At 36.5% G+C, this 23,930-nt stretch overlaps 1 protein-coding gene across 6 annotated transcripts in view; it reads left to right on the top strand.

Moving 5' to 3' along the window:
- Positions 1-23,930, top strand: part of Fryl (FRY like transcription coactivator) — a 229,476-nt gene that overhangs the window by 177,407 nt on the left and 28,139 nt on the right. For 5 of the 6 annotated variants that reach the window (XM_076864900.1, XM_076864896.2, XM_076864898.1 and 2 more), the window contains 17 exons: positions 983-1,067; positions 2,045-2,157; positions 3,139-3,289; positions 3,974-4,077; positions 5,385-5,570; positions 7,328-7,532; positions 8,866-8,987; positions 9,513-9,703; positions 11,091-11,185; positions 12,236-12,843; positions 13,141-13,238; positions 17,372-17,542; positions 19,365-19,505; positions 20,563-20,760; positions 23,008-23,169; positions 23,293-23,367; positions 23,678-23,854. In XM_076864900.1, the coding sequence (XP_076721015.1) occupies positions 983-1,067; positions 2,045-2,157; positions 3,139-3,289; positions 3,974-4,077; positions 5,385-5,570; positions 7,328-7,532; positions 8,866-8,987; positions 9,513-9,703; positions 11,091-11,185; positions 12,236-12,843; positions 13,141-13,238; positions 17,372-17,542; positions 19,365-19,505; positions 20,563-20,760; positions 23,008-23,169; positions 23,293-23,367; positions 23,678-23,854 (2,882 nt within the window). The remainder of the gene's footprint in view (positions 1-982; positions 1,068-2,044; positions 2,158-3,138; positions 3,290-3,973; positions 4,078-5,384; positions 5,571-7,327; positions 7,533-8,865; positions 8,988-9,512; positions 9,704-11,090; positions 11,186-12,235; positions 12,844-13,140; positions 13,239-17,371; positions 17,543-19,364; positions 19,506-20,562; positions 20,761-23,007; positions 23,170-23,292; positions 23,368-23,677; positions 23,855-23,930) is intronic. The other variant, XM_076864897.1, reaches the window with a different exon arrangement.

Here is a 23,930-nt window from a genome sequence, read left to right as displayed (position 1 = left end):
TTGCTTAAAACCTGCCAGTTTCATATCTTTTTATAAGAAAAATATGTTAAAAATTGTTAAGTTCTAGAGCTTGAGGTTATGGCTCAATGGTATAGCACTTGCCTAATAATGCATGTGAGGCACTGGGTTTGATCCTCAGCACCACGTAAAAAAATAAATAAATAAAATAAACCAAAAAAGAAAGAAAGAAACTTAAAAAAAAATTGTTAAGTTCTGTATATTTATAGAGGACTAGTTGACTGTGTCCTTTTTTAAGTGATGGTTTCAGTGGTCTCCATGTAGGCCTTTTCTCTTCATTATAATCCGATTTCCCAGCAAAAACTCCCCTGTCTAAAGGAGAGGGTGTGTGTGTGTGGATGGATTTTATGTGTTTATATACACACATATTTACACAGGCCTTGAGCCTCCAAAAGACCAGAAGGGGAGGAAGGAACCAGAGCAAGAGACGAAGTTTCAAATTTTAGTATGTGGATTTTCTTCTCATTCCCTATTATCAGTAAAGTACTTCTCCTCCTGCCATGCAATGTGTACCCTAGTCCAGAAATCTTGTGCCTTACTCTCACCAGAAGAGACTTCTTCCAGATGTGGGTAGAGACAGCCACCCAACTGCAAAAGATAGGGAGATAGGTTTGGGAGGCTACTTCTAAAGTAGGTTTTCAGCCATTCTTCTATGTTTGGCTCTGCATTGAACTCCAGTTTCCAGCTGCTCAGTGCTGCTCATTCCTGAGCCTTTTGAGATTCAATAGTGTAGAAACTTCTTAATCCACACCCCGCTGCCTTCATGATTCTTAATTACTTCCTGTGCATTTGTTTTCTAGCATCCCTAAAATTGTTGCTGTTAACCTCCTTTCCCTCTTGATCCTTATGAGTACATTCCTTTTTAAAATCTCTCTGCTTTCGTTTCAGTGGAGTTTTGACTGAAATCCTCTGTCCTTAATTGTTCTCTTAAATTAACAGGTACTGTTTTATTTTCTATTAACAGGAACTACTTCCAGTAGCAATACAATGGTAGCTCCCACAGATGGCAACCCTGACAATAAATCCTTAAAGGAGAACCTTGAAGAGAGGTGAGTACCTTTCTGGTCTTCATTAGCCTTTCAGTTTGACAGACTGATTGTCATTAGAATAAATGAAAATCTCTGCATTGGATTGTGTGGGGTTTTTTGTTTTGTTTCTTTTTGCTTTTTTGGTACTAGGGATTGAACTCAGGGGGGCTTTGCCACTGAGCTATACAACCAGCACTTTTTAGTTTTTTGAGATAGAGTCTCACTAAGTTACCTAGCGCTCGCTGAGTAGCTGAGGCTGGCCTTAAACTTGTGATTCTCCTGCCTCAGCCTCCCAAGTCACTGAGATTACAGGAGTGTGCCACTGTAATGTGTATTTTGTTGTGTTAACTCTGGTGAAGAGGGCTGGGGATGTGGCTTATCTAGCGTGCTTGAGGCCCTGGGTTTGATCAGTAACACTGAAAGGGGACCAAAAAGCAAAACTACTAGTGAAGAAATATGTTTCTATATTGGAAAAATTTCACATTGACTGTCTTTATGTTAAAGATGCTGACAGTCTAGGATTTTTTTAAATATATATTTTTTAGTTAGACTCAATACGTTTATTTTATTTATTTATTTTTTTATAAAGTGCTAAGGATCGAACCTAGCACCTTGCACAGGCTAGGTAAGCGCTCTACTGCTGAGCCACAACCCCATCCCCAGGCTAGGATTTTTGATATGTTGTAATGGATGAAAAGGTGGCATCTGATAAGTCACTTTGGTGTCACTTATAATTTGAGACTTTTCTAAATGGCTATTTACTCTGTTTTTTATCAAATCAGTCTCACCAAAATATCTATTTAAGGGAGATATTTAGGTAGGAATAATTGACTAAAAGCTTAAACTTTTAAATTATAAGGTGGAAATTAACATATACCATGGTAAACTCTTGGTGGTATTTTGCATAATGTGCTTTTTTAAAACATAAGAAGTAAACATAGAAGTACAAATGCCACTTTTCCATGAGCTGTGCCTAACCTCCCTGATCATCTCCATAGCTGCGTGCAGCTGGATATCTACAGTGGACTGAACAGCCATCTAAACCGTCAGCACCACAGACTAGAGTCTCGATACAGCAGCAGCTCTGGAGGATCTTATGAAGAAGAAAAAAGTAATCCATTCCAAATGTTCCTTATAGAACTATAATGATGAGGTCTATTGCTTATTATATTAATATAGTTTTCCAATAAATTGATTTTTCAAGACTGTTTAACTGCCACTAGTGGTGTTCCAACATAATATCATGAATAATGTCTTGATTTTGAAGAATAATTTTAAATAAGCAACATTAAACAGGAGAAATGAAAAACAAAACACAGGTTCCCTCTAGATGATTCAAAAGGAACATAGAATTGGTTCTTAATAAGCATCATAGAACAAATACACTGGGCACAGTCTGGTTTTTTGTTTTTGTTTTTTAACAGGTGTTTGCTTTTCCCTGTGTGAATTTGCATTTTACTAAAGAGGTTGTCCCTTGCACTTACAACATAAATAAATAATCTGCCCAAATCTCACTATGACATTAGAGCAGAAACACAAACTTTCAAGCAAGGAAGGGACCCTGGAGAAGATCTGATCCAATCTCCTCATTTTATGCATGATGGAACTGAGGTCCAGAGAGGTTAAGTGACTTACCCATGTCACACAGAATTCACATTCCCTGACATAATTTTTTACTGAACCTGCAGCCCCATTGTGATGGAGCAGATTTTCTTAAGAGATGGTTTTGTGTTGGTCCTGCCTCAGGAAATTTAGACCTGAATAACTTTCCAAAAGGTCCATGTTAGAAGGCAGTTTCACTGTAAGATTGTCTCCTGGTTTGGCTATCAATTAGGGAATTGTAAGGAAGTGCTAATGTTGTTTTACTTTAATATAAAGAATGGATATTTATCTCTGTCTCTCCCTCTGGCTCCAGTTTGCCTAATCTGATAATATTTGTACCCAGATCTTCCTAGCATTCCTATGTTCAAATAGTGGGAAGTTGTTTTTTTAATCACGCTCTGATGCTATAAATAGTTGGTGTCTTGCTAGAGTTTGCTTATATTGCCAGGAATTAGATGGTGTAGAAAATGAGACGATTTTATCTTGATAGGTGATTCAATGCCACTTTATTCTAATTGGCGACTGAAGGTGATGGAGCATAACCAAGGAGAGCCACTGCCCTTCCCACCAGCTGGAGGCTGCTGGTCACCACTGGTGGATTACGTGCCTGAAACGTCGTCACCTGGATTACCTCTTCACAGGTGGACTAGCGCGCCATTCCTACTTCCTATGAGCCACGTTGCCGCTGAACACTTTGAGCCTTCTTTATGCTGTCTCATGGCCCAGAATGGATGGAAGCAGTCTTCTTAATTGAGATGCTGCAACAAATTAGACCACCGTGTTTAAATTTTAAGACAGCCAAAAATCTCAGTCTTCTCTCTCTACAAAATTAATATTATTCAATCTCATTCTGCTGCTGCTTTTCTGGGTGTCTGGCATAGTTACTTGACCTTTCTGGGACCCAGTTACTACATCTGACAAAAATGTGACTTTCTTGTAGTGGGCACTCTTATTTTGAATTGAATTAGATTGAATTCTACTGAGTTAAAGTTATGGTCGAATAATTGCTGCCTTCTTTGAGAATTCACAAATGCACCAAACACGTATTGAACACCTACTCTGTGGCAAGTGATGTGCTAGGTCTCAAGGCTGAAGGACAAAGGGAGTGTGGCCCTTGACCTCAAGGAGCCTGGGCCCTTAGGTTTTGTTCTAACAACGCTATTGCTTAACGTTCCTTCAGCTGCATTTGTTTTGCCTCTTTTTTTCTTGAGAAGTTGTATTTTTCCATGAAATACAATCTTCAAGGCTTTGAGTAATTTGTAAAGCATTTTCCCTAGGTTTCTTCAGGTCTGGCCAAAGGCTAATCATGCTCTTGTTTGCCGCAGGTGTAACATAGCGGTGATCCTTCTGACGGATCTGATCATCGATCACAGTGTGAAGGTGGAATGGGGAAGCTACCTCCATCTTCTTCTTCATGCGATTTTTATAGGTAATACATCCCCATGTCTGATCCCTTCCGAAAGGGATCAGAAAGTGCTCAGATGCTTCTTGTTTGGGTGTTTAGTGTGTTGTTTGTGGGACTTTTCACTGTGGATTCTCCAGATCCAGTGGGGAGTTATCAGTAGCCTGATTTCAAACAACAAATATGTCTGCTGTCCCTGTTTTTGTTTTTGCTTTCTTGTGGTATTAGGGATAGAGCAGGGACTCAGGCATGCTAGGAAAGTGCTCTGCCTCTGAGCCAGAATCCCAGCCCATTTGGTGCCTATTCTTTCCCTTTCCTATCTTGTGGCCCTTTGTACTCCACACAAACACACGTATAACCCACTAGGGAAATTTCTGTGGCTATCGAACAGCAGAATCAATTTATCTCTAGGATTAGAAACTTTCAGAGTAGATGGAATATGGAAATAGTATTTCCCCAAAGAACTGACCTGGTAGACAATCTGGTTGTTACACCTGAAACTCCACATGCCCTGCATGGGCTCTCATCTTCAGTGCCTTCCATGCTTATGGGATTGGCTTCCTGAAGCAAGACAAGGTAGCTGTCTTCTTACACCTTTTCCTGCCATGAACACTTAGTAATATAATCATTCTTTTAATATTCAGACATTTGTTTTCTATTAATGTGCTGCACACCCACCCACCCCAAAATATGCCTGTCTTTTTTTAAAAAAAATTCACTTATATATAGTGTTATGTAACAGTAATGATTTCTAAGAGATCACTAAATTTCAGACATGAAATACATTAAAAAATTACCTGGGTTCTCCCTAGTGCTATAGGACAGTAGGCTCTTATAAAAACAAGTGTACAACTTTAAACCAATTAAAAAACACACACACACACACAAAAAAAAACATCATATTCCATGAAATACAAATACATCATACTCCATAGTCTTTTGTGTACAGTGAGTACATGGTGTTCATAGTTTCCAAATCTGTGGATTGAACCGACTGTGGTTTGAAAATATTTTGGTAAAAAACATCTGTTTCCTTATCAAACATGTACAGATTTTTCTTCTTATTGTTATTCCCTAATGAATACAATGTAACAACTACTTATATAGCATTTACATAGTATTAGGTATCATAAGTAACCTAGAGATGATTTAGCATATATAGTAGGAGGAGGGTGCTATTTTATATAAGGGCCTTGAGCAGCTGCAGGGTTTGGTATCTTAAGATAAGTAGTAAAGCCAGTTCTCCAGTGATGACTGTAATTTCTGCAGAGTTTGGTAGCAAGCATACTCATTATTCCTCCTAATTGATAATGATTTTCTCCTCTCTGTTTCAGGGTTTGACCACTGCCACCCTGAGGTGTATGAACATTGTAAACGCCTGCTTCTGCACTTACTAATAGTGATGGGACCCAACAGTAACATCCGAACTGTTGCTTCTGTCCTTCTCAGGAACAAGGAGTTTAATGAGCCCAGGGTGCTTACAGTCAAACAAGTTGCACACTTAGATTATACTTTCACAGGTATTGGTATTTACCTTAAACCTACACCTTTAATGGAGAAGTATGCTTCATTAATTTGGAATCTCACAGTAGAGAAAGTCAACTAAATAAAAGTTGAAATACTAGAGCAAGCTTTTAGAAAACAGTTATATTTAAATTATCATTTACATTCTTTGTTTAGTTAAAGAATGTATTAAAATATTTGATCTATATTGCTCTTAAGGATCTTTATCACACAAAAGTTTTGAATATATAAGTTGAAGTGTGTTGAATTCACTGAATACTAGCCACAAATAAGATGATGTTGCATTAGATTCCCAGATCACAAGATCTGGACGCTGACAAATTTAGACATTTAATTTTTTTTTACTCACTTCATTATCTTTGCTGCATTTAAAATGTTATGTGTTTTGAAGTAGCAAGGTCCAAATTAAGGAAACTGAAATATCAAACTTATTTCACTGTCAACATTTTTTTTTTACTTTAAAAGTTATGCTATCTTCCTTCCTAATAGCCCCAACTTATTTCTTCCACTCATTAGTACACCAGACTAGGAATATGATCTAAATTGTTTTGTGCATGCAGTGCTGGGGATTGAACTTAGGGCTTCACACATTCTAAATCAGTGCTCTATCACTGAGCTACAGGCTCAGCATGAAAATAATTATTTTCAGAATTTGAAATTAAATTGCCAGTTTTTGTTGAATATGTGGTTAATAAATTTTAAAGACAATCAGTTAAAACTTTATTATTTACTTAAAATCATGTAGTAACAAAATGATTAGTAGGAAACATTAGCTTTTTAAGATTATGGTTGAGGGGCTGGGATTGTGGCTTAATGGTAGAGTGCTCGCCTACCATACTTGAAGTACTGGGTTCCATCCTTAGCACCACATAAAATGTAAAATAAATATATTTTTTAAAAAAATTATGGTTGACAGAAAATGGAGTAAAACTTATGCTTTTTTATGCTAAAGCATCTTTATTCAAAAATTTTAGTTAGGGTTTTTTGATATTGTTGTTGCTTTATTTTATTTTTCTTTTGGTACTGATGCACTTAACCAATGAGCTACTTCCCTAGCCCTTTTTATTTTTTATTTTAAGACAGAATCTCCCTAAATTGCTAAGGGTCTTACTAAGTTGCTGAGGCTGTTCTCGAACTTGTGATCCTCCTACCTCAACCTCTCCAGTCACTGGGATTACAGGTGTGCGCCACCATGCCCAGCTTCTGCTGTTTGTCTTTGAGACTCTTTTGCTATTTTAAAAAATAGAACATTACTAAATAACTTTTGCCAGTATTCATTTAATGCTTAACTTACTATAAATATTACACATAGTCCTTAATGTAGCTTTTTTAAAAGTAAAATGAAGCAAAAATTATAGAATCCTTCCATTAGAAATTAAAAATCATTTCATCTTATGGAAATATGACTGGTTTAATAAAAACACTGAAAAAAATGTACCAAAATATTAGGAAATTGCTACTTTCAATTTTTTTCAGCAGATGGCAGCAGAGGGCCATACAGTAAATCCAGATTGCTGAATTTTAATAACAAGCTGTGAAAAGTGTTTTTTACCTCCAAGCTGGCTGGTTGCAACGCGGTGCTTCTGAGGATGGTCAGGAGTGCTAAGGGATGTCAGCTAGCACTGACAGGTTTCCTCCTGTGTCCTATATAATCTATAAGTAACACCCAATGGTCCATCTCTGAAGTGTTTTGCAGCTTTTTTCCTGTGTAGGTATCACTTTGTGGGTACTCATGTTGAGCTTTCTCTTCCAGCAGGCATTAGCGATTTTATACCTGATTACCAGCCCTCCCCCATGACCGACTCAGGGCTTAGCTCAAGTTCTACCTCTTCTAGTATCAGCTTAGGAAACAACAGCGCTGCCATTTCACACCTGCACACCACGCTCCTCAACGAGGTAGACATCTCAGTGGAGCAGGACGGAAAAGTCAAAACCCTCATGGAATTCATTACCTCAAGGTAACCTGCAGCTCTTTCCATCTCTATAAACTGCATTTTTATTTTCTGAAATGCCATGATTCAAAATGCACAGGTTTGTATTGCACAGTATTTTGAGAATTGTAATGCATCTAAAGATTGTTCTTTTGCAGGCCTGCAATCACGCCTCTTACTAACTGCCCAAAGAATACTGTATTATCTGGATATATTATATTCTTTCATTACATACATTATCAGTCAATCATCAAATACTTGTCTATTCTCTATGCAAGGCTTTCTAAGTAGAGAATGTTAATAGATGGGGAGAAAGGACATGATGTCCCACAGTGAGAGCCAGATCAAAGGACCATGAGAAACAAATAATTCATTCTGACTATAACACTGCTAAACAATGTTAGAAAGCTTCGGAGCATTCAAACTAGAAGGCTATGAAATCCAGGCCTGTGGTTATAGATTACATTTAAAATTGCTCAACCAAGGACCAAGGAAGTAGCTCATGGTAGTGTGCTTGTCTAGTATGTGCAAGGTCCTGGGTTAAATTTCCAAGCCCCTGCCAACTCCCCCCAACACACACAAACACACTCATACACACACATCATTGAGCTAAATTGGGAGAATGGGAGGAGTAATTTAATAAATATGTGGGAAAAAAATCAGTTCCCTATCAGTGAACTGATTAAGAAATGGAATGGACTGGACCCAGTGTGCCCACCTAAAGGTTTTCAAGGCACTTTGGGCTTAGGCTAATAAGGAATTTAACTGAGGTGATAGCAAAAATGTTGTTTATTTATTTATTTTTGTGATACTGGGGATTCTATCCAGGAGCAGGGCTAAAACTATCCTTTTTCTGAGACAGGATCTTGCTAAGTAGCTGAGGCTGACCTCAAACTTTGCCTCAGCCTGCAAAGACATTTTAAAGAAAGAATCAACAGGACAATATTCTGCCTTACGCTTTCTCCCTAGTTTTATCTAGCATAGTTATTTTTACTGCATTTAACCTGTAAATTGTTTTCTTTGCATTATAATCTAGGTACAGTCTGAGCCCCATAAATTATGTCTTGAGCTATATAACACATAGACAATAATCAGTACTCTTCTCAGTAGGCAAAATTTCTCATCTCGTTACTATCTCTGAGAGAATTTGAATGTAGTAATGGTAGACATTGAAATTAGATCTTTCCTTACTTGATGTAGAACATTCTATATCCATGTACATAAATAATGGATAGACTGTGATCTGCTATTTGATTTGTTTGCTACTATCCTTTCTAATTATAAAGCCATAGTTTAAGCAAGTTTAAATAAATTTGTTGATATAAATTAAAAACGAGAATTATATCTATTCTGTTTTCAGAAAAAGAGGGCCCCTTTGGAACCATGAGGATGTTTCTGCCAAGAATCCTAGCATAAAGAGTGCTGAACAGTTAACTACGTTTTTGAAATATGTGGTTTCTGTTTTTAAGCAATCAAGCGCAGGTATTTTTTAATAAATGATATTTAGTTTTAATGAGATATTTTAATGTGATGTTGAAATTTTGATAATACTTAATTCCAAGTTGATAATGTCAAAATTAAGAAATTTTAGAAAGATTTTCCTTTTTAATTTGTGAATGTTAACAGATCTATTTGGGTTGAAAAAAAACTAATTTACTACTTAGAAAGAATTATGTCTGAAATTGGGGCTTAGTGGCATCACAAAATTATAAGACAGCTGTGAATTATAAAGATGAGAAACTTAAAAATTCCTTTTTGTAGTGGTAAGGCTTCTGTAACTCACATTTAACACATCTGACAATCATAGTAAAAGTGTATGTTTCTTCAGCAGTGATTGTTCCCAAGGGGTAGTTTTGCAAGAGCATATATTGACTTACAAGACTTAGGTGCCTGTGAGACTGGTCTGGTAGCGTGCGGAGTTCTGATTTTAATGTGGACAGTCTCTAGTTACAACTCTCTAAATTCTATAAAATAAGAGCCATCCGCTCGTGTCCTTTTTCTCTGCAGAAGGAATTCATCTGGAACATCACCTTAGTGAAGTTGCTTTGCACACAGCGCTTTCTTGTTCTTCTCGACACTATGCTGGGAGATCCTTTCAGATTTTCAGGGCCCTAAAGCAGCCACTATCTGCAACTACACTTTCTGATGTTCTCTCCAGACTTGTAGAAACTGTAGGGGATCCAGGAGAAGATGCACAGGTATTTCATTACATTTTCCCTGCAGTTAGTGAGACACCACTGGGGTCAAGGTCTCGCTGCCAAATATTGATTGCAATAGCCAGAGCTAGACAGTGGTCATAATTATTAATGCCCTGTTTGTAATAAATATTTAATAACCTACTATTTAGATCATATAGTCTATTACCTATCAGAGAAAGTTTTATACTAACTACACACACACACACACAGTTGGATATTATTATTTTAGGTGATTATGAGATAAAAAAAGGAAGTTAAATTTCAATATAAAGTGAAACATTGAATTTCATTTTTAAAGGTAAGTAAGTAAAACTTACACTAGAAAAACTCAAGTTTGTACCAACTGCTGATTTTATTGTACTCTTCTATCCATTGGGGATATAGTGCTGAACAAAACAAAGCTCCCAGCATTCTGGAGCTCATACTCTGTTGGGGGAAACAAGCCTTTAATCAAGCCAATAACATATAACACAATTTTACTTAGTGAAAAATACTGTGAAAATAATAAGGTAAAGGTTAAAGAGCAGTGGGGTAGAGGGGGTTGTTTTATAAATAATAATCTGAGAGGTGATTATCGAATATATACTGGTATGCACTGGGTCCTGTGATGATCTGAGGAAAGAACACTTCAGGCAGAAGAATATAAGATTAGCATGTACAAAGGCCCTAAGGCAGAGACTGTAGGGTGGTTGGATTATTTTTGTTGTTGTTGTTTTTATGTGTGTGTGTGTGTGGGTTGGGGGTTAGGACCATCATGAAGACCAGTGAGGCTAACATATTTTGGGGGGGAGGAAGGCTAGTGATGAGCTAGGCAGGTCCAGATCACAAAAGGCCTAGTAGGCCCTGGTGGGAGGTTTGGCTTCACTCAGAATTGATAGGAAAACATTCAAAAGGTTTTAAGAGAAGGAAGATACTGAATGTGATTTGCTTTTGAAAAAAATTCACTTGGGCATCTGGGTGGAGTCCTTGGGGAGAGTGAGAGTGGAAGTGGGAAAGGACAGTTACTGAGAGAGTCCAGGCGGAAATGGCAGTAGGTTAGGTTAAGGGAAGATATGGAGGTAGAGAAAAGCAGTCAGATGGAGGATCTATTTTAAAAGTGATATTTTCAAGACTTACTGATGGATTCAATTTAGATTTGGAAGAAAGAAACAAAAACAACCCCTAGAATTCTGACCCGAGTAGTTCTGGTAAATTGTAATGCCATTATAATAATTTCTACCATTAGTTTGATGAGTTTTCATTAATCAGCCAGATTGTGTTGCTTAGGAGTTTGATCATTTTGTAATATTAATGCAGAGTTCATTCTATTTTTAAATTTCATTGGGAAATCCATTGCAATTTCTTATTTCTAGAGCACAGTTAATTAAATTCTGCCCTTTTCCCCCAGGGATTTGTGATTGAGCTTCTTCTCACCTTGGAGTCTGCAATTGATACTTTGGCTGAAACCATGAAGCATTATGATCTTCTTTCTGCCCTTTCTCAGTAAGAGTTTAAACCGGGAAACCTACTGAATACAGAATTCTAATAACTAAATTCTTATCATCATTACATTATATTATTTTAATATTTACAATGAAAATAATCCCTGCCACCCGCCTCCAAATCAGATGGGTAACCAGTGGGAAAGCCGGCCTCAGATAGTGAGGACTTCTAAAAAGTGCTGGAGCTAATTTGGTCAATTCTTTTCTTCTAATGTCCTGGTCAGATCTCTTTCTGCTATGTCAGTCAGGCTCCCTTGACAGGCCCCATTCCTGCCATGCTTTAGGGGCCTATTGTTCCCCTTAGTTACCCTTTAGGACACCCAGATGTGCTCCCAAGAACAATCTGTCCTCCCACTTTCTCTGCCATGCAAACCCCAAATTAACCCTTTAGTCCCTCTCAAGAGTTACTTAGCTAAGCTTTTCTAACTCCCCCAAAGCAATGCTACTTATTTTATCCTTTGGATTCTCACAGTGCTTTCTTTATATTTTAATAATAATAATTAACTGATTATAACTTTGTCGATTTACATATCTATCCCCCACAGTAGACTTTTAGAAAATATCCCTAGCCTTTGGCATGCTGCTGGCCAATGTAGAAGGCATTCAATAAATATTATTTTAATCAATTGGATATGAGGAAGTAGGAGAAATCATAAATAAATTTTTGAGTTTAGTACTCTTAAAAAAAAAAAAAAAGATGCCATTCAAAGAAATAAGCATCAAGTCTGAGGGTCAAACAAATGAGTCTACTTTGGACAATAATGCGTACTAAATCCCAGATCTAAGAATTCTCAGATTCTATAGCAGAATCTTCTCAGCAAATCCAACCTCATCCCCACTCAAAAGAAATAGCCACCATAGCCACCAGAAGGCATTGTTGTAGATTTTATTTTAATATGGAGGCAGAGCTGAAATTTGATTAAAGTCAGATATACTGAAACATGATTTTCTGGTAACAGTTAATGCATTTCAGTTTTCAAGAGTAAAATTAATGTAGCAAAAGAAGTAACTGCACATGATTTGATCTTTTTTTTTCTTTTCTCTTTTTTAGAACCTCATACCATGATCCTATAATGGGAAACAAGTATGCAGCTAACAGGAAAAGCACTGGACAACTCAATCTAAGCACAAGTCCCATTAATAGTAGCAGTTATTTGGGATATAACAGTAATGCAAGAAGTAACTCTTTGAGATTAAGTTTAATTGGTGACCGAAGAGGTGACCGGCGGCGGAGTAACACACTGGATATAATGGATGGACGAATAAACCATAACAGTAGCTTAGCAAGGACTAGAAGCCTTTCCTCTCTACGAGAGAAAGGAATGTATGATGTGCAGTCCACTACTGAGCCTGCCAACTTGATGGCCACCATTTTTTGGATAGCAGCATCTTTATTAGAATCAGATTATGAATATGAATACCTCCTGGCTCTCAGGCTTCTCAACAAACTGCTTATCCATTTGCCTTTGGATAAATCGGAGAGTCGAGACAAGATTGAAAATGTACAAAGCAAATTGAAGTGGAACAATTTTCCAGGACTTCAGCAGCTCTTCCTTAAGGGTTTTACCTCTGTTTCTACCCAAGAAATGACCGTGCACCTCCTCAGTAAACTCATTTCTGTCTCCAAACACACGTTGGTGGATCCTTCCCAGTTGTCAGGTGATGTTAAATATAACTGCACCAATGTTCGTATAATTGCATTTTAATGTCTTTGAAATGTAAACTAATCAATTGTTTTGAAATCTAATTTCTGCTTTTCTGCAAACAGTGATAGTTTGTTTTATATGTTAGATAATGTAAATGATTTGGTAAAAGGGAAAAAAAATTAGAAGGTTGAGTATTCCAGGAAATGAAAAGAAAATGGTTTCTACAAACCATTTTAAAAATACCTTTAACATTTAAAATAATGTGCAATAAAATTGGTTATTGTTTGCCTTTTTTGTTTTGTTTTGATAGGCTTTCCTCTTAACATCCTTTGCTTATTGCCTCACTTAATCCAGCATTTTGACAGCCCAACTCAGTTTTGCAAAGAAACAGCTAGTCGAATAGCAAAGGTAAGCAAATGTTATGCCAAAAGATAACACTGTAGGGATGTTAGTCTCTAGTTTATCTTAAGAGGGGAATCTCTTAAACATCCTCGTACTGTCACTGCCTGTCTAAATTCTGCATCTACGTGTTTATTCTGTCTATTCATAGAAAAGAGTTACATAGCAAAATAAGTTGCAACTGCTCAAATGACAGTGAATAAAGCTATTTAATTAGAGTAACATTCCTCTGAGTCTGAGTCTTTTTCTGCTCCTTTTCCCTACTTTCTCCTCTACCTCTCTGTCAGTTTTTCACTCATTCATTCCCTGATAAATATTGACTGAGGGCTAGGTTAGCTGCTGGTCATACAGCATGAGAAAAGTGGGTTGAGTACTGGCCTTGTGGATGGTGGGAAACGCAGTCAAGAAGTAGGCGGTAAGTGTTCTGTCAATGGGAGGACCGAACATTTCAGCACAACATACACCAAAAGCCTTCCTAGAGAAAGTTCTAGCTGAGCTCACATGGAAGGCTGAATAGGAATAATGAAAAAAAAGAGCCAGATGTGAGGCCAAGAGTGAGGCCAGGGGTTTCAGTTCTCTAGGCAAAAGAAATGATAACATGTGCAGAGGCCCCGGGGAAGAAGAGGACATAATATAGTTTGAGATTCTGAAAGTTCTCTCTCCCTTTCTGTTTGACTATTTTTCTTTGAAAACTTTCTCTTCATCTTCCCTCACTGTTCCATTCTTTCTTTTTTCTCCTGTGTTTGGCTCTTTCCCTCCCACTGTACAGTTCTGAAAACAGTAGTGTAGCTATTTTTAAATTATCTATTAACTTGCATTTTAAAGTACTATAGCTCTTAATCTTATTTTTAGAAGCTTATGGTATTGACATTTTATATTTTTAATAATTTCCTCAAGAACAATAAAGAACTCTCAAGTAGCTTGCCTTCTTTTTACATATTATCATTATTTTCTTTTTTGTCATCCACTGAGTCTTGGGCAGAGAAAGACCTTCTGAAAATATAAACAGTTCCAAGGAGTTAGATAAATTTATGAGAAGTATACATACAACAGGAAATTAGGTGAACTAAAAATAATGGCTCCTCTTTGGGGATTGAGAGATTGTTGGTGAATACCAACATAAGTAAAGCCACCTAAAACACTGAGAGAAAAAACACCGAGAGAAGTTTTGAACAGAAGGAAACCAGCAAATACAATTTCCAAGAAGAGCTTTTTATATAGCAATTTTTTAAAAAGCTGAGATTCAATTAACAAGTAACACAGTAAATGGAAAGAACAAGTCACAGAGAGCCAAATAAAATACCTTTCCGTAACCCTGATTGCAATAAATTTATCCCTGAGTGCTGAGGTAGTGAGAAAATCCATTAGCAGTAACAAGAGAACAATCTTTTTACTGTGTTGCTTAGATAATGTTTAATAAGTGAAAATATTTCATAAAATATGCTGTTGAGTCTATCCCTAATTAAGTTCCTAGATAAATTAGGTATAGAGAGATTCTTACATAAGCATTTATGGTTAAAAGAGGAGCCATTATTTTAGTTAATGGAAACATATCTTAGTTTTGTAAGTAAAAATGGTAGTGGGAAGAAGTAAGCTAAAAATTGTCCCCTGTTCTTGATTTTATTTAATTTTAAAAATCCAGTAGAACATTATTAAGTGAAAAACTACTATTGAAATAAATATTGCCTTTTGAAAAATGATTATTTGCCTAAAAGAAACCAACTACATATGTAGTATGTTCACCACTAAGGTTGAAAAGTAATACAAAATATAAAATTTCTTAAAATAACTTTCATTTTAGTATTCTTATGAAACATCATTTAAAAAAAAATGTTGTGAACAAGGATTTTTCCCCCATATGAGTACTTACAAAGAAAGTATATGAGAAAAAAAAAAGTATATTGACCTAACTTGATATTTCAAGAAAACAATAGGCACCAATACCCAAAGAGGGAAGTAGACACATTTAAGAGCAGCAGCTAGAACGTGTGAAATAAATAGCTACCCCCCGAATGCTGGGCTCCCCAAAGAGCCTGCCTGAAGGCTGTCACAGCCCTTTGAGTATTAAAGCCGCTGATTTCATGACTATGTGAGGGAAATCCTCAAATATCTTTTTGTTTTTAAGAAATCAAATGTGGCCTTCTGTGATTCCTAAATTGTTTTTAATCTGCTTTCTTCCCGTTGGGCAGCACACAGATTTCCTCTTGTAAGCTTTCAGCAACCTGCAGGATGTGAATTAAATTGATTCCTTAATTATTCTCTCACTTATAACTGTTGAGAGTAATTTTCTGCCATTATGTGCTTCCTCATTATGCAAATTTCAATCTACTGTTTGTCCCCATGGAGAGCCCAGAATTTTAAAATAAGGCAGCACTTAAGACAAATATTTGTTTCTTTCAACATGGCAAAAGTAATGTGCTAAAAAAGTTTGTTATAAAGCATTCTCCTAGGATCTTATTTTAACCTGGTGATTCAAAAATTTCAAAATCTTAAGTCATTTGCACAGCAAACAAAATTGAATAGTCTATATTCCAAGAATGGTCACCCTTTTCAAAAGAGGTTTTTAAAAATCATTCTTTAGAAAACAGATTCTTTAAGAATGTAAAAATTCAATACAAATGTTTTTGTTTTTTTTTTCCTCTGAAGGCTTTTTTGCATTATAAAGAATTTAAGCAAGTCAGGTGCTGTAATCTCAGTGGCTTGGGAGACTGAGACAGGAGAATAGCAAGTTCAAAGCCAGCCTCACTAATGGACAAGGCGCTAAACAACTCAGTGAGACCCTGTCTAAATACAAAATAGGGTTAGAGATGTGGCTCAGTGGTCAAGTGCCTCTGAGTTCAATCCCAGATACCAAAAAAAAAAAAAAAGCTGATTATTGTAAAGTTATAAAATTAATGTGATTTAAAAAAAAATAGGTTGAAATGCAAATAAGAAACATCAACAAAATTTTTCTTTTATCGTCCTCTTGTTGGTTTTATGAGCAAAAGACTAATGCATGAGATCAGCTGCTTTTAATGGTTTTATAAAATAACTGCCATGGTACTGTGTTGATAGTTGCCTGCACAGTCTTGCATGTTTTTATCTCAAGTCTGTCCAGTGATGAACTTGAGGCCCTCCAAGTCTATTAAACTTCTTCTGAATTATCAAAGTAAATGTCAGTTATATTCATTTGAAAGGTAAATGTATGTATAGATTTAAAAGGTAATGCTCTAAATTTGCTCACTAAATGTTCTAGGCAAGTTGTGAAAATATATATAATAAGATGGAAAAAATCATGAGCAAAATGAAAAGAGGAAAACTAAAAGCAAACTTTACAATGAGGCTAGACTTTTATGATAGATAACTATGTAAGTCTAGTGGGGGCCCTTTCCATTTCTAGATTGCTTAAGTATGCCCAGTGAGTGGCTAAGGATCATCCTCACCAGTAACCAAAAGAACAGACAGTCTAAGGTCAAAAATATCCTCCTGACTTCTGTTGATTTGACATCATGGTATTGTGTCAAGCCGATTCTAAGAAGTCAGGACATTATGGAGTAGCCTCTAAAAGGCTGGCCAAGGTTCTCAGAGCTTAGGCGATTTCCTGAGGAGCAATTTGAGGCCCAGCGTGCAGACTGTTAATGCAGTGAAAAAGGATTCAGTTATATCAGCTCTTCATTGAAATCCTTTGACTGTACACATGTTCTGAGGTTTTCTGCAATTGGCCACACGACTGAGATGTCCTGGACATAGTGGAGACTAAAGTATTTCCTGTCTGACATAGCAACTCTGAACCTCCCTGAGAATCTCATGGTGGTCTGCCTATCCCTAGACCACTTGTGGATTTGTCAAAACAGGTGTTCCATGTTGTAGATTATATTTTACCCAAGACTGTTTTACAAAGTGTCAAACAGAAGAAAACCATACTATGTAGTACCCATAGAATTGTGTTATATTAATCCTCTTTCCATTTTATCAATTGTTTTTCTCTTAAGAATGCTTTCTTCTTTTTTTCCTCTTCTATTTAACTTTTCTACTGTCTTAGAAATACAAATGCATTGAAACTTTAAATTGCAGATTTAAATGATTTCATTAATAAATACCTTAGCAAGTATAAATTTTTAATCTTATTTTAGGTGAGTGAAATAATTATATTTGTTTTCCAGGTTTGTGCAGAAGAAAAATGCCCTACATTGGTCAACCTGGCCCACATGATGAGCTTGTATAGTACACATACATATTCCAGAGATTGTTCTAACTGGATCAATGTAGTGTGCAGATATCTGCACGATTCCTTCTCAGATACTACATTTAATCTTGTGACTTATCTTGCAGAGGTAAATTTACAAATTTTAAACTGTTTAACTGCTCTGTGGCAAAATTTCAAATGGATTTATTTCTGGAAGCAATAATGCAATACTAACTAATCTTAAAATTGTCTTCAAGAGTAAATATATGTGTCTTTTTACTTTCAAATAAATGAAGTTTTTCTAAAGGTTTTTTTTTTTTCCATTTTCAATGTCTATTTCTTTATTCACTGTCCTTAAAACTCTAAATTGAAACTCTCCATTTAGAATAGAAAATGGGTTTTTACTGGTCTTGATCCTAGGAAATGGTTATGATTTTTGTTTCTACAAAATTAGTTCTTGGCTTTAACATTCTTTGTAGGATAACATGCAAAAGCATTTCTGCTAGGTAAGTTTTTATTTTCATGACACATTTGCTTCTCATGTGAAATATGAATTTGAGGGGTAAAAAACAGAATTGTTTAAAAAGTAGCCCTAGAACTACATAGAAATTTGACCTTTATTTTTTGATGCATCTGAAATAATAACCTCATGCCCCCAAAAGTATATTATTATATAAATAGCCACAAAGAGAACCACAAATGGAAGAAATTTCTAGTTACTAAAAAATATTTGTCAGCTTACAATAAAGTAATGCCTCCCTTTTTTAAAAAGTTGGCCTCAAGAAATTAGGCATAAAACAAACCAGGAAGAAATTATTCATATTATGAATTCTGACTGCTGCTCATAACACTTTTGACCTGACTAAGTCACTGATATTGAGTATTATAAAATATATCAGGACTAGTATGAATTTTTTAAATGTTGGATTTGATTAGTTTGTTGCCATTAATTTTATATCTAAGTATGCTGACATTAGGCGCTGACGGCCTGATTGAATGCATGTCCCTAGAGCTATCTTATATCTGGACCTTTAGTATGTATTTAAGTGTCTCAGGCCAGCTTCTATTTGTGCCGTCCTGAAGCTCACCATTAAGGTAGTACCAGAGCTTCTGGAAAATCCACCTTGGGGTTCCAAGGTCTGGAACTTGCACAGCGCATCACATATGGACAACATTTTCCACTCCATAAAGAGAATTCTTTTGCACTTAACATTACTCTTATTCATGGAAATTATCCTTATGTTATTTATTAATGATCATTATTACCAACTATAGTACTCAAACTAGATACGTATATTTAAAGTGATATGTCTTTAATTTACTCAGCCCTGTAAACCCTATGAAGTAGGTAGTATTGCTATTTTTGGAGGTGGGGTACCAGGGATTGAATTCAGGGGCACTCAACCACTGAGCCACATCCCCAACCCTATTTTTTGTATTTTATTTAGACACAGGGTCTCACTGCATTGCTTAGTGCCTTGTAGTTACTGAGGCTGGCTTTAAACTCGAGGTCTTCTTGCCTTAGCCTCCAGAGCTGCTAGGATTACAGGTATGCACTACCACACCCAGTAGTTTTATTATTTTCCACTTTAAAAAAATCAGGGCTCAAAGATATAATAATCGTGTGCAAGATCATGTAGCTAATAGATGGCGGTGTCAATGGTTTGTGGGTATTCCATTATTCTTTGATGTTGTATAGTGTTTTTTTTCCCTTACCTAAAATAAATGATACTTAGTATCTTATTTTCTTAACTAATTTGGCTATTATTAACATGAAAATAATTTTCCAATTCTCCTTTTTGAAGCAAGGGGAAAAAATAAGACTTACCTTTTACTCTATTAGTCTCTGGGTTTCTGATAATCTAACTATAAACTCATGGATTAGATCTACTGTGTTTTCTAACATTATAAATGTAAATACTGAGTTTTGTTCAATCTGATTAAAGTCTATTTTTCAATATTATTTGTAGCTGTTAGAGAAAGGATTGTCCAGTATGCAGCAGTCATTACTACAGATTATCTACAGTCTATTGAGTCACATTGACCTATCTGCAGCCCCAGCCAAGCAGTTCAATCTGGAGATCATAAAGATTATTGGTAAATATGTACAGGTGAGTGACCACAAAACTTACCTGTGACATCGTTCAACTCAAAATTCATCAAAACTCAGAAATACCCTGAATGTCCAGAAGTAGGGAACATAAATCATATTTTTAGGAATATATTCTACATGGGAAATGTTCCTAATGTATGTGACAAAACTCAGAATCTCAGAATCTGAATTGTAGGGGTCTACATTTAAGTAACAACAGGAAGAAATGTACATACACACACGGAAGCCATGACCTGTACAATCATGACTCATTGCTATTTCTTTGTTACCTTTCCATTTGTTAACCAAATTCTACATAACGAACAAATGTAACTTGTAGAAACAGAAGTCCTCTTTAAGAATCATATTTTAGGGTTCCCCTGCCTTTTTTTTTTTTTTTTTTTTTTTTGTCTGATTAAAAGAACCAGATATGTGAAAGCAGAGAATCACATTTGGTCTAATTGTAAATGGTGACAGGTCACCCTGATTGGCACTAATTTTCACCTTTGAATTGTCTGTAAAGAAAGGCATTGTTGAGCAGATCAGTAGTCTGGATGTGACTCATCGAGGGAACAAGCTGTTTTAAGAGCATTCACAGATGAATATTTTATATTTACTCTGCATTGCATTTGCATTCACTCAAGCAGAATTTAAAAAAGGAAATACTTAACTACCAAATACAAAATGCTCTTTAGTTTAAAAGCCATTAATTTCATTCATCTAGAAAATTCACCTATACATTATCCCTTTGTTTATCCCTATTGCCAGATTATAAGATTAGACTTTCCAAATTAATGTTTATAAAGCATTTATTGAAAGAAGGATATTCCAATTTGGTAATATTATTAGGTATTTGGTGTCTGATAAGCTTGAAAGTACGAAAAATAAGTTGTGTTTTCTTTCCTTTTGTACCTAAGCCCTTCTGCTAAAAATCTCATAGGAAAAAAGAATCATCTTTACAGGTGTCTTAATGGAAAGAATATTTTCATAGTCTACAGTATATACTAAGTTTTTTTTTTTCTTGGTTAAATATGCTTTTTTAAAAATTTCTGTATGTTAACTATTTTTTAAACCAGAGTCCTTATTGGAAGGAAGCCCTCAACATACTAAAGCTTGTGGTGTCACGCTCTGCAAGTCTTGTGGTACCCAATGACATCCCCAAGACCTATGTAGGAGATATAGGCTCTCCGGAAATATCCTTCACCAAAATTTTTAATAACGTCTCTAAGGAGTTGCCTGGGAAGACTTTGGATTTTCATTTTGATATCTCTGAGGTAAGATGCTCAGAAATTAATGATGGTGCTCTGTTAGGGATTTTCATTTGTTCCTTTATTGAGTCTCTCATTCCCAAACATTAGGGAATGAACTCATCCTTAGTATTAGATACCGTGCCAGGTGCTGTGAAAAACAGAGTGGGACAGGGGGCTGGGGATGTAGCTCAGTTGGTACAGTGCTTGCCTTGCATGCACAAGGCCCTGGGTTCAATCCTCAGCACCACCATTAAAAAAAAAAAAAAGAGAGAGAGAGAGAGAAGAAGGCCTAGAAACTTATAGTGTTGAGGGAACAACCAAATTAGTGCTTGCCTGAATGTAATTACAGTGCTATGAGAATATATAGTGTGCACCTAAGAGGGTGGTTTCAGGGAGAAGTAACGTCCAAGCTGAGTGCTAAAAGATAAGTAACCCTAGGCAGGCCTAGGTGGCAGTTTGTGGAGGGGAAGTTAAATCCAAGAAAAAGGAACCTGTGTGAACAGACACTTATAAATTTGAGAAAGCATAGTGTTGCAGAAGCTTCCCACTAGTACAATGTAGCTTGAGCTCAGAGTACAGAGAATTGAGAGAGAGTATGCTGAGAGACCCACCTGAGGATACAGGAGCAAAGCGGGACCCCACAGGGAGCGTGCATGCCAAAATACAGGAAGCAGGAGCTCTGAAAGGATTTTTAGCTGGTTTAGGAAATATTAGGATTTTCATTTTAGGAAGATCACTCTAGCAACAGGATGGAAAATAGGCAAGGGAGGAGGAGAGGAAAATCATCAAGGAATCTGTTAGGATAATTCAGGCAAAAGATAATTTGGGATGAGACTGTCCCAAAGCCATAGCATGAGAAGGAAAGAGGAAAGAAAGAGTGGTTTATGAAAATACCAAGGAGAGCCGGGGAGGTATCCTAGCAGAGCACTTGCCTAGCTTGTGCTAAGCCCTGAGTTCAATATCTAGTATTGTTTAAACAAAAGGAAACAAAATTTTTTAAAAGACTAAAGAAGTATCTGAAGTATGTGATAGGTTTTGAAGTGAAGGGGGAGATGCTAACTAGGTGAGGAAAAGGTATCAGGATTTGGTGAATGACCTTAAAAGCTGAATGAATGTTGGTACCATTGAGAGAGAATGGTAACACAAGAACAGATTCTAACAGGGAAGGAGAGAGTAATGAGTTTGTTCTTGGACTTGCCGACCCTGAAATGACTAAGAAACATACAAAATGGAGGCGCCTAGTGGATAACTAGATTTTGAGATCTAAAATTTTAGATGAAAACTTGGATAGAAGTCACAATTAAAGGGTTTTCAGTGTTGTGTAAGTGGATAGCTAAAACTATGGAAGGAAAACTAAAAAGAAAACAAGGCTGAAATACAATGAAATCTGAGATGCCAGATAAGCCAGATATGTTAGGGCTAGAGAGAAGCAGAGGCTCTGGTTCAGAAGGAAACCTGCAGTCTGACTTTGTTATATTAATACAAGTCTCAATTTTGACCTTAGTTGGAAGTGCCCCCCACCCCAACCACTTTCCCTCGTGAGCCCAATTTTGGTGGCCTTGGTGCCATTGAAATGGTCTTCTGAAAGTCAAGAAAGGAATTTTTAAAGAGAGAAATTATTTGCAAAGTATTATTATAGGAGGCTGGGCACAATGGTACACATCTGCAATCCCAGCAACTCGGGAGGCTGAGGCAGGGGGATTGCAAATTCAAAGCCAGCCTTAGCAATTTAGCAAGGTTCTCAGCTACTTAGCAAGATCTTGTCTCAAAATAAAAAATAAAAAGGGCCGGGGATGTAGCTTAGTGGTAAAGTACCTCTAGGTTCAATCCCCACTACCTGCTGCCAAGAGAACATTATTGAAATATAATTATCAATTAAATGCCAAACTAAATAGACAAATCTGAGTGGTAAGATTACAGGTGTTTTTTTTTTTTCATATATATATTTCTGGGGCTTTCTTCAGGGAGGATGTATTTCATTATTGTAAGGGGGAGGAACAGTGAAGGTGGTGGGTCATTAAAGATAGCAGATTATATTTAAAATAGGAAAAAGCTCTCTGTAATCTCAGATATGAAATTATTATTTTCAGTTAAAGTTTTGATGTAAAAACAATATTATGATCTTTGATTTTTTTTTTCCAACACCATAACTTTCTCCTTATGTGTTTTTTGGTTACTTTCAGAAAATGTCATCATAGGTTCACTGTTAACTCTTGCGAGTTTCTTTAATGTTGAAGTATATGTATCAACTGGCATTTTGTTTCTGTATAGACACCAATCATTGGAAATAAGTATGGTGACCAGCACAGCGCAGCCGGAAGGAATGGGAAACCCAAAGTGATCGCTGTCACCAGAAGTACCTCCTCCACCTCCTCTGGTTCCAATTCTAATGCCTTGGTTCCTGTCAGTTGGAAAAGGCCACAGTTATCACAGGTACATAAGGGCATCAACACTGGACATTCACAGGCTACAAGAACCAATCTTGTTACATGTTTGAAACCTGAGAGTTTGCCTTATTTCATCAGCAATACTAACATTTGAATTTCTTCTCTTTAGCGAAGAACACGAGAGAAGCTAATGAATGTGCTTTCGCTCTGTGGTCCAGAATCTGGCCTCCCAAAGAATCCATCCGTGAGTAGTTATGAATGCATGAGTGAAGGTTGTCAAAGTCGTGCTGTTCCATGGAGAAATGATTCTGTCTCCTTGCTTGCCTTTTCTAACTGAGTTATAGCATTAACTAAGAATGAAAAATAATGCTTGCCTCTTGTGATACCAGGCAGCTATGCTAAGTTTCCAACTAGTTAGCCACGAAGACCAACTTAGACTCTGAATTCATTGAAGGATGAGGCCTGCAGTGGCTCTGGGGACTGATCTCTCATATGCAGAGTCACAAAGCTGATTGGTGGACTTTTTTCCTTTCCTTTTTCTTGTCGGGCCTCAGGTTGTATTTTCTTCTAATGAGGACTTAGAAGTCGGTGACCAACAGACTAGCCTTATTTCTACAACAGAAGACATAATTCAAGAGGAAGAAGTAGCTGTCGAAGATAACAGCAGTGAACAACAGTTTGGTGTATTTAAGGATTTTGACTTTTTAGATGTTGAATTGGAGGATGCAGAGGTAAGAATGTGGACTTTCTATGACATTTATAGAATAGTTATAGTTGTATCAGGATTGGGCCATAACATCTTTCCTT

The sequence above is a fragment of the Callospermophilus lateralis genome, chromosome 8 (assembly GCF_048772815.1).
Source record: "Callospermophilus lateralis isolate mCalLat2 chromosome 8, mCalLat2.hap1, whole genome shotgun sequence".
Classification (NCBI taxonomy): Eukaryota; Metazoa; Chordata; class Mammalia; order Rodentia; family Sciuridae; genus Callospermophilus; species Callospermophilus lateralis.
The sequence above is the reverse complement of the archived record's forward strand: the minus strand, read 5'-3'. Positions and strand labels throughout refer to the sequence as shown.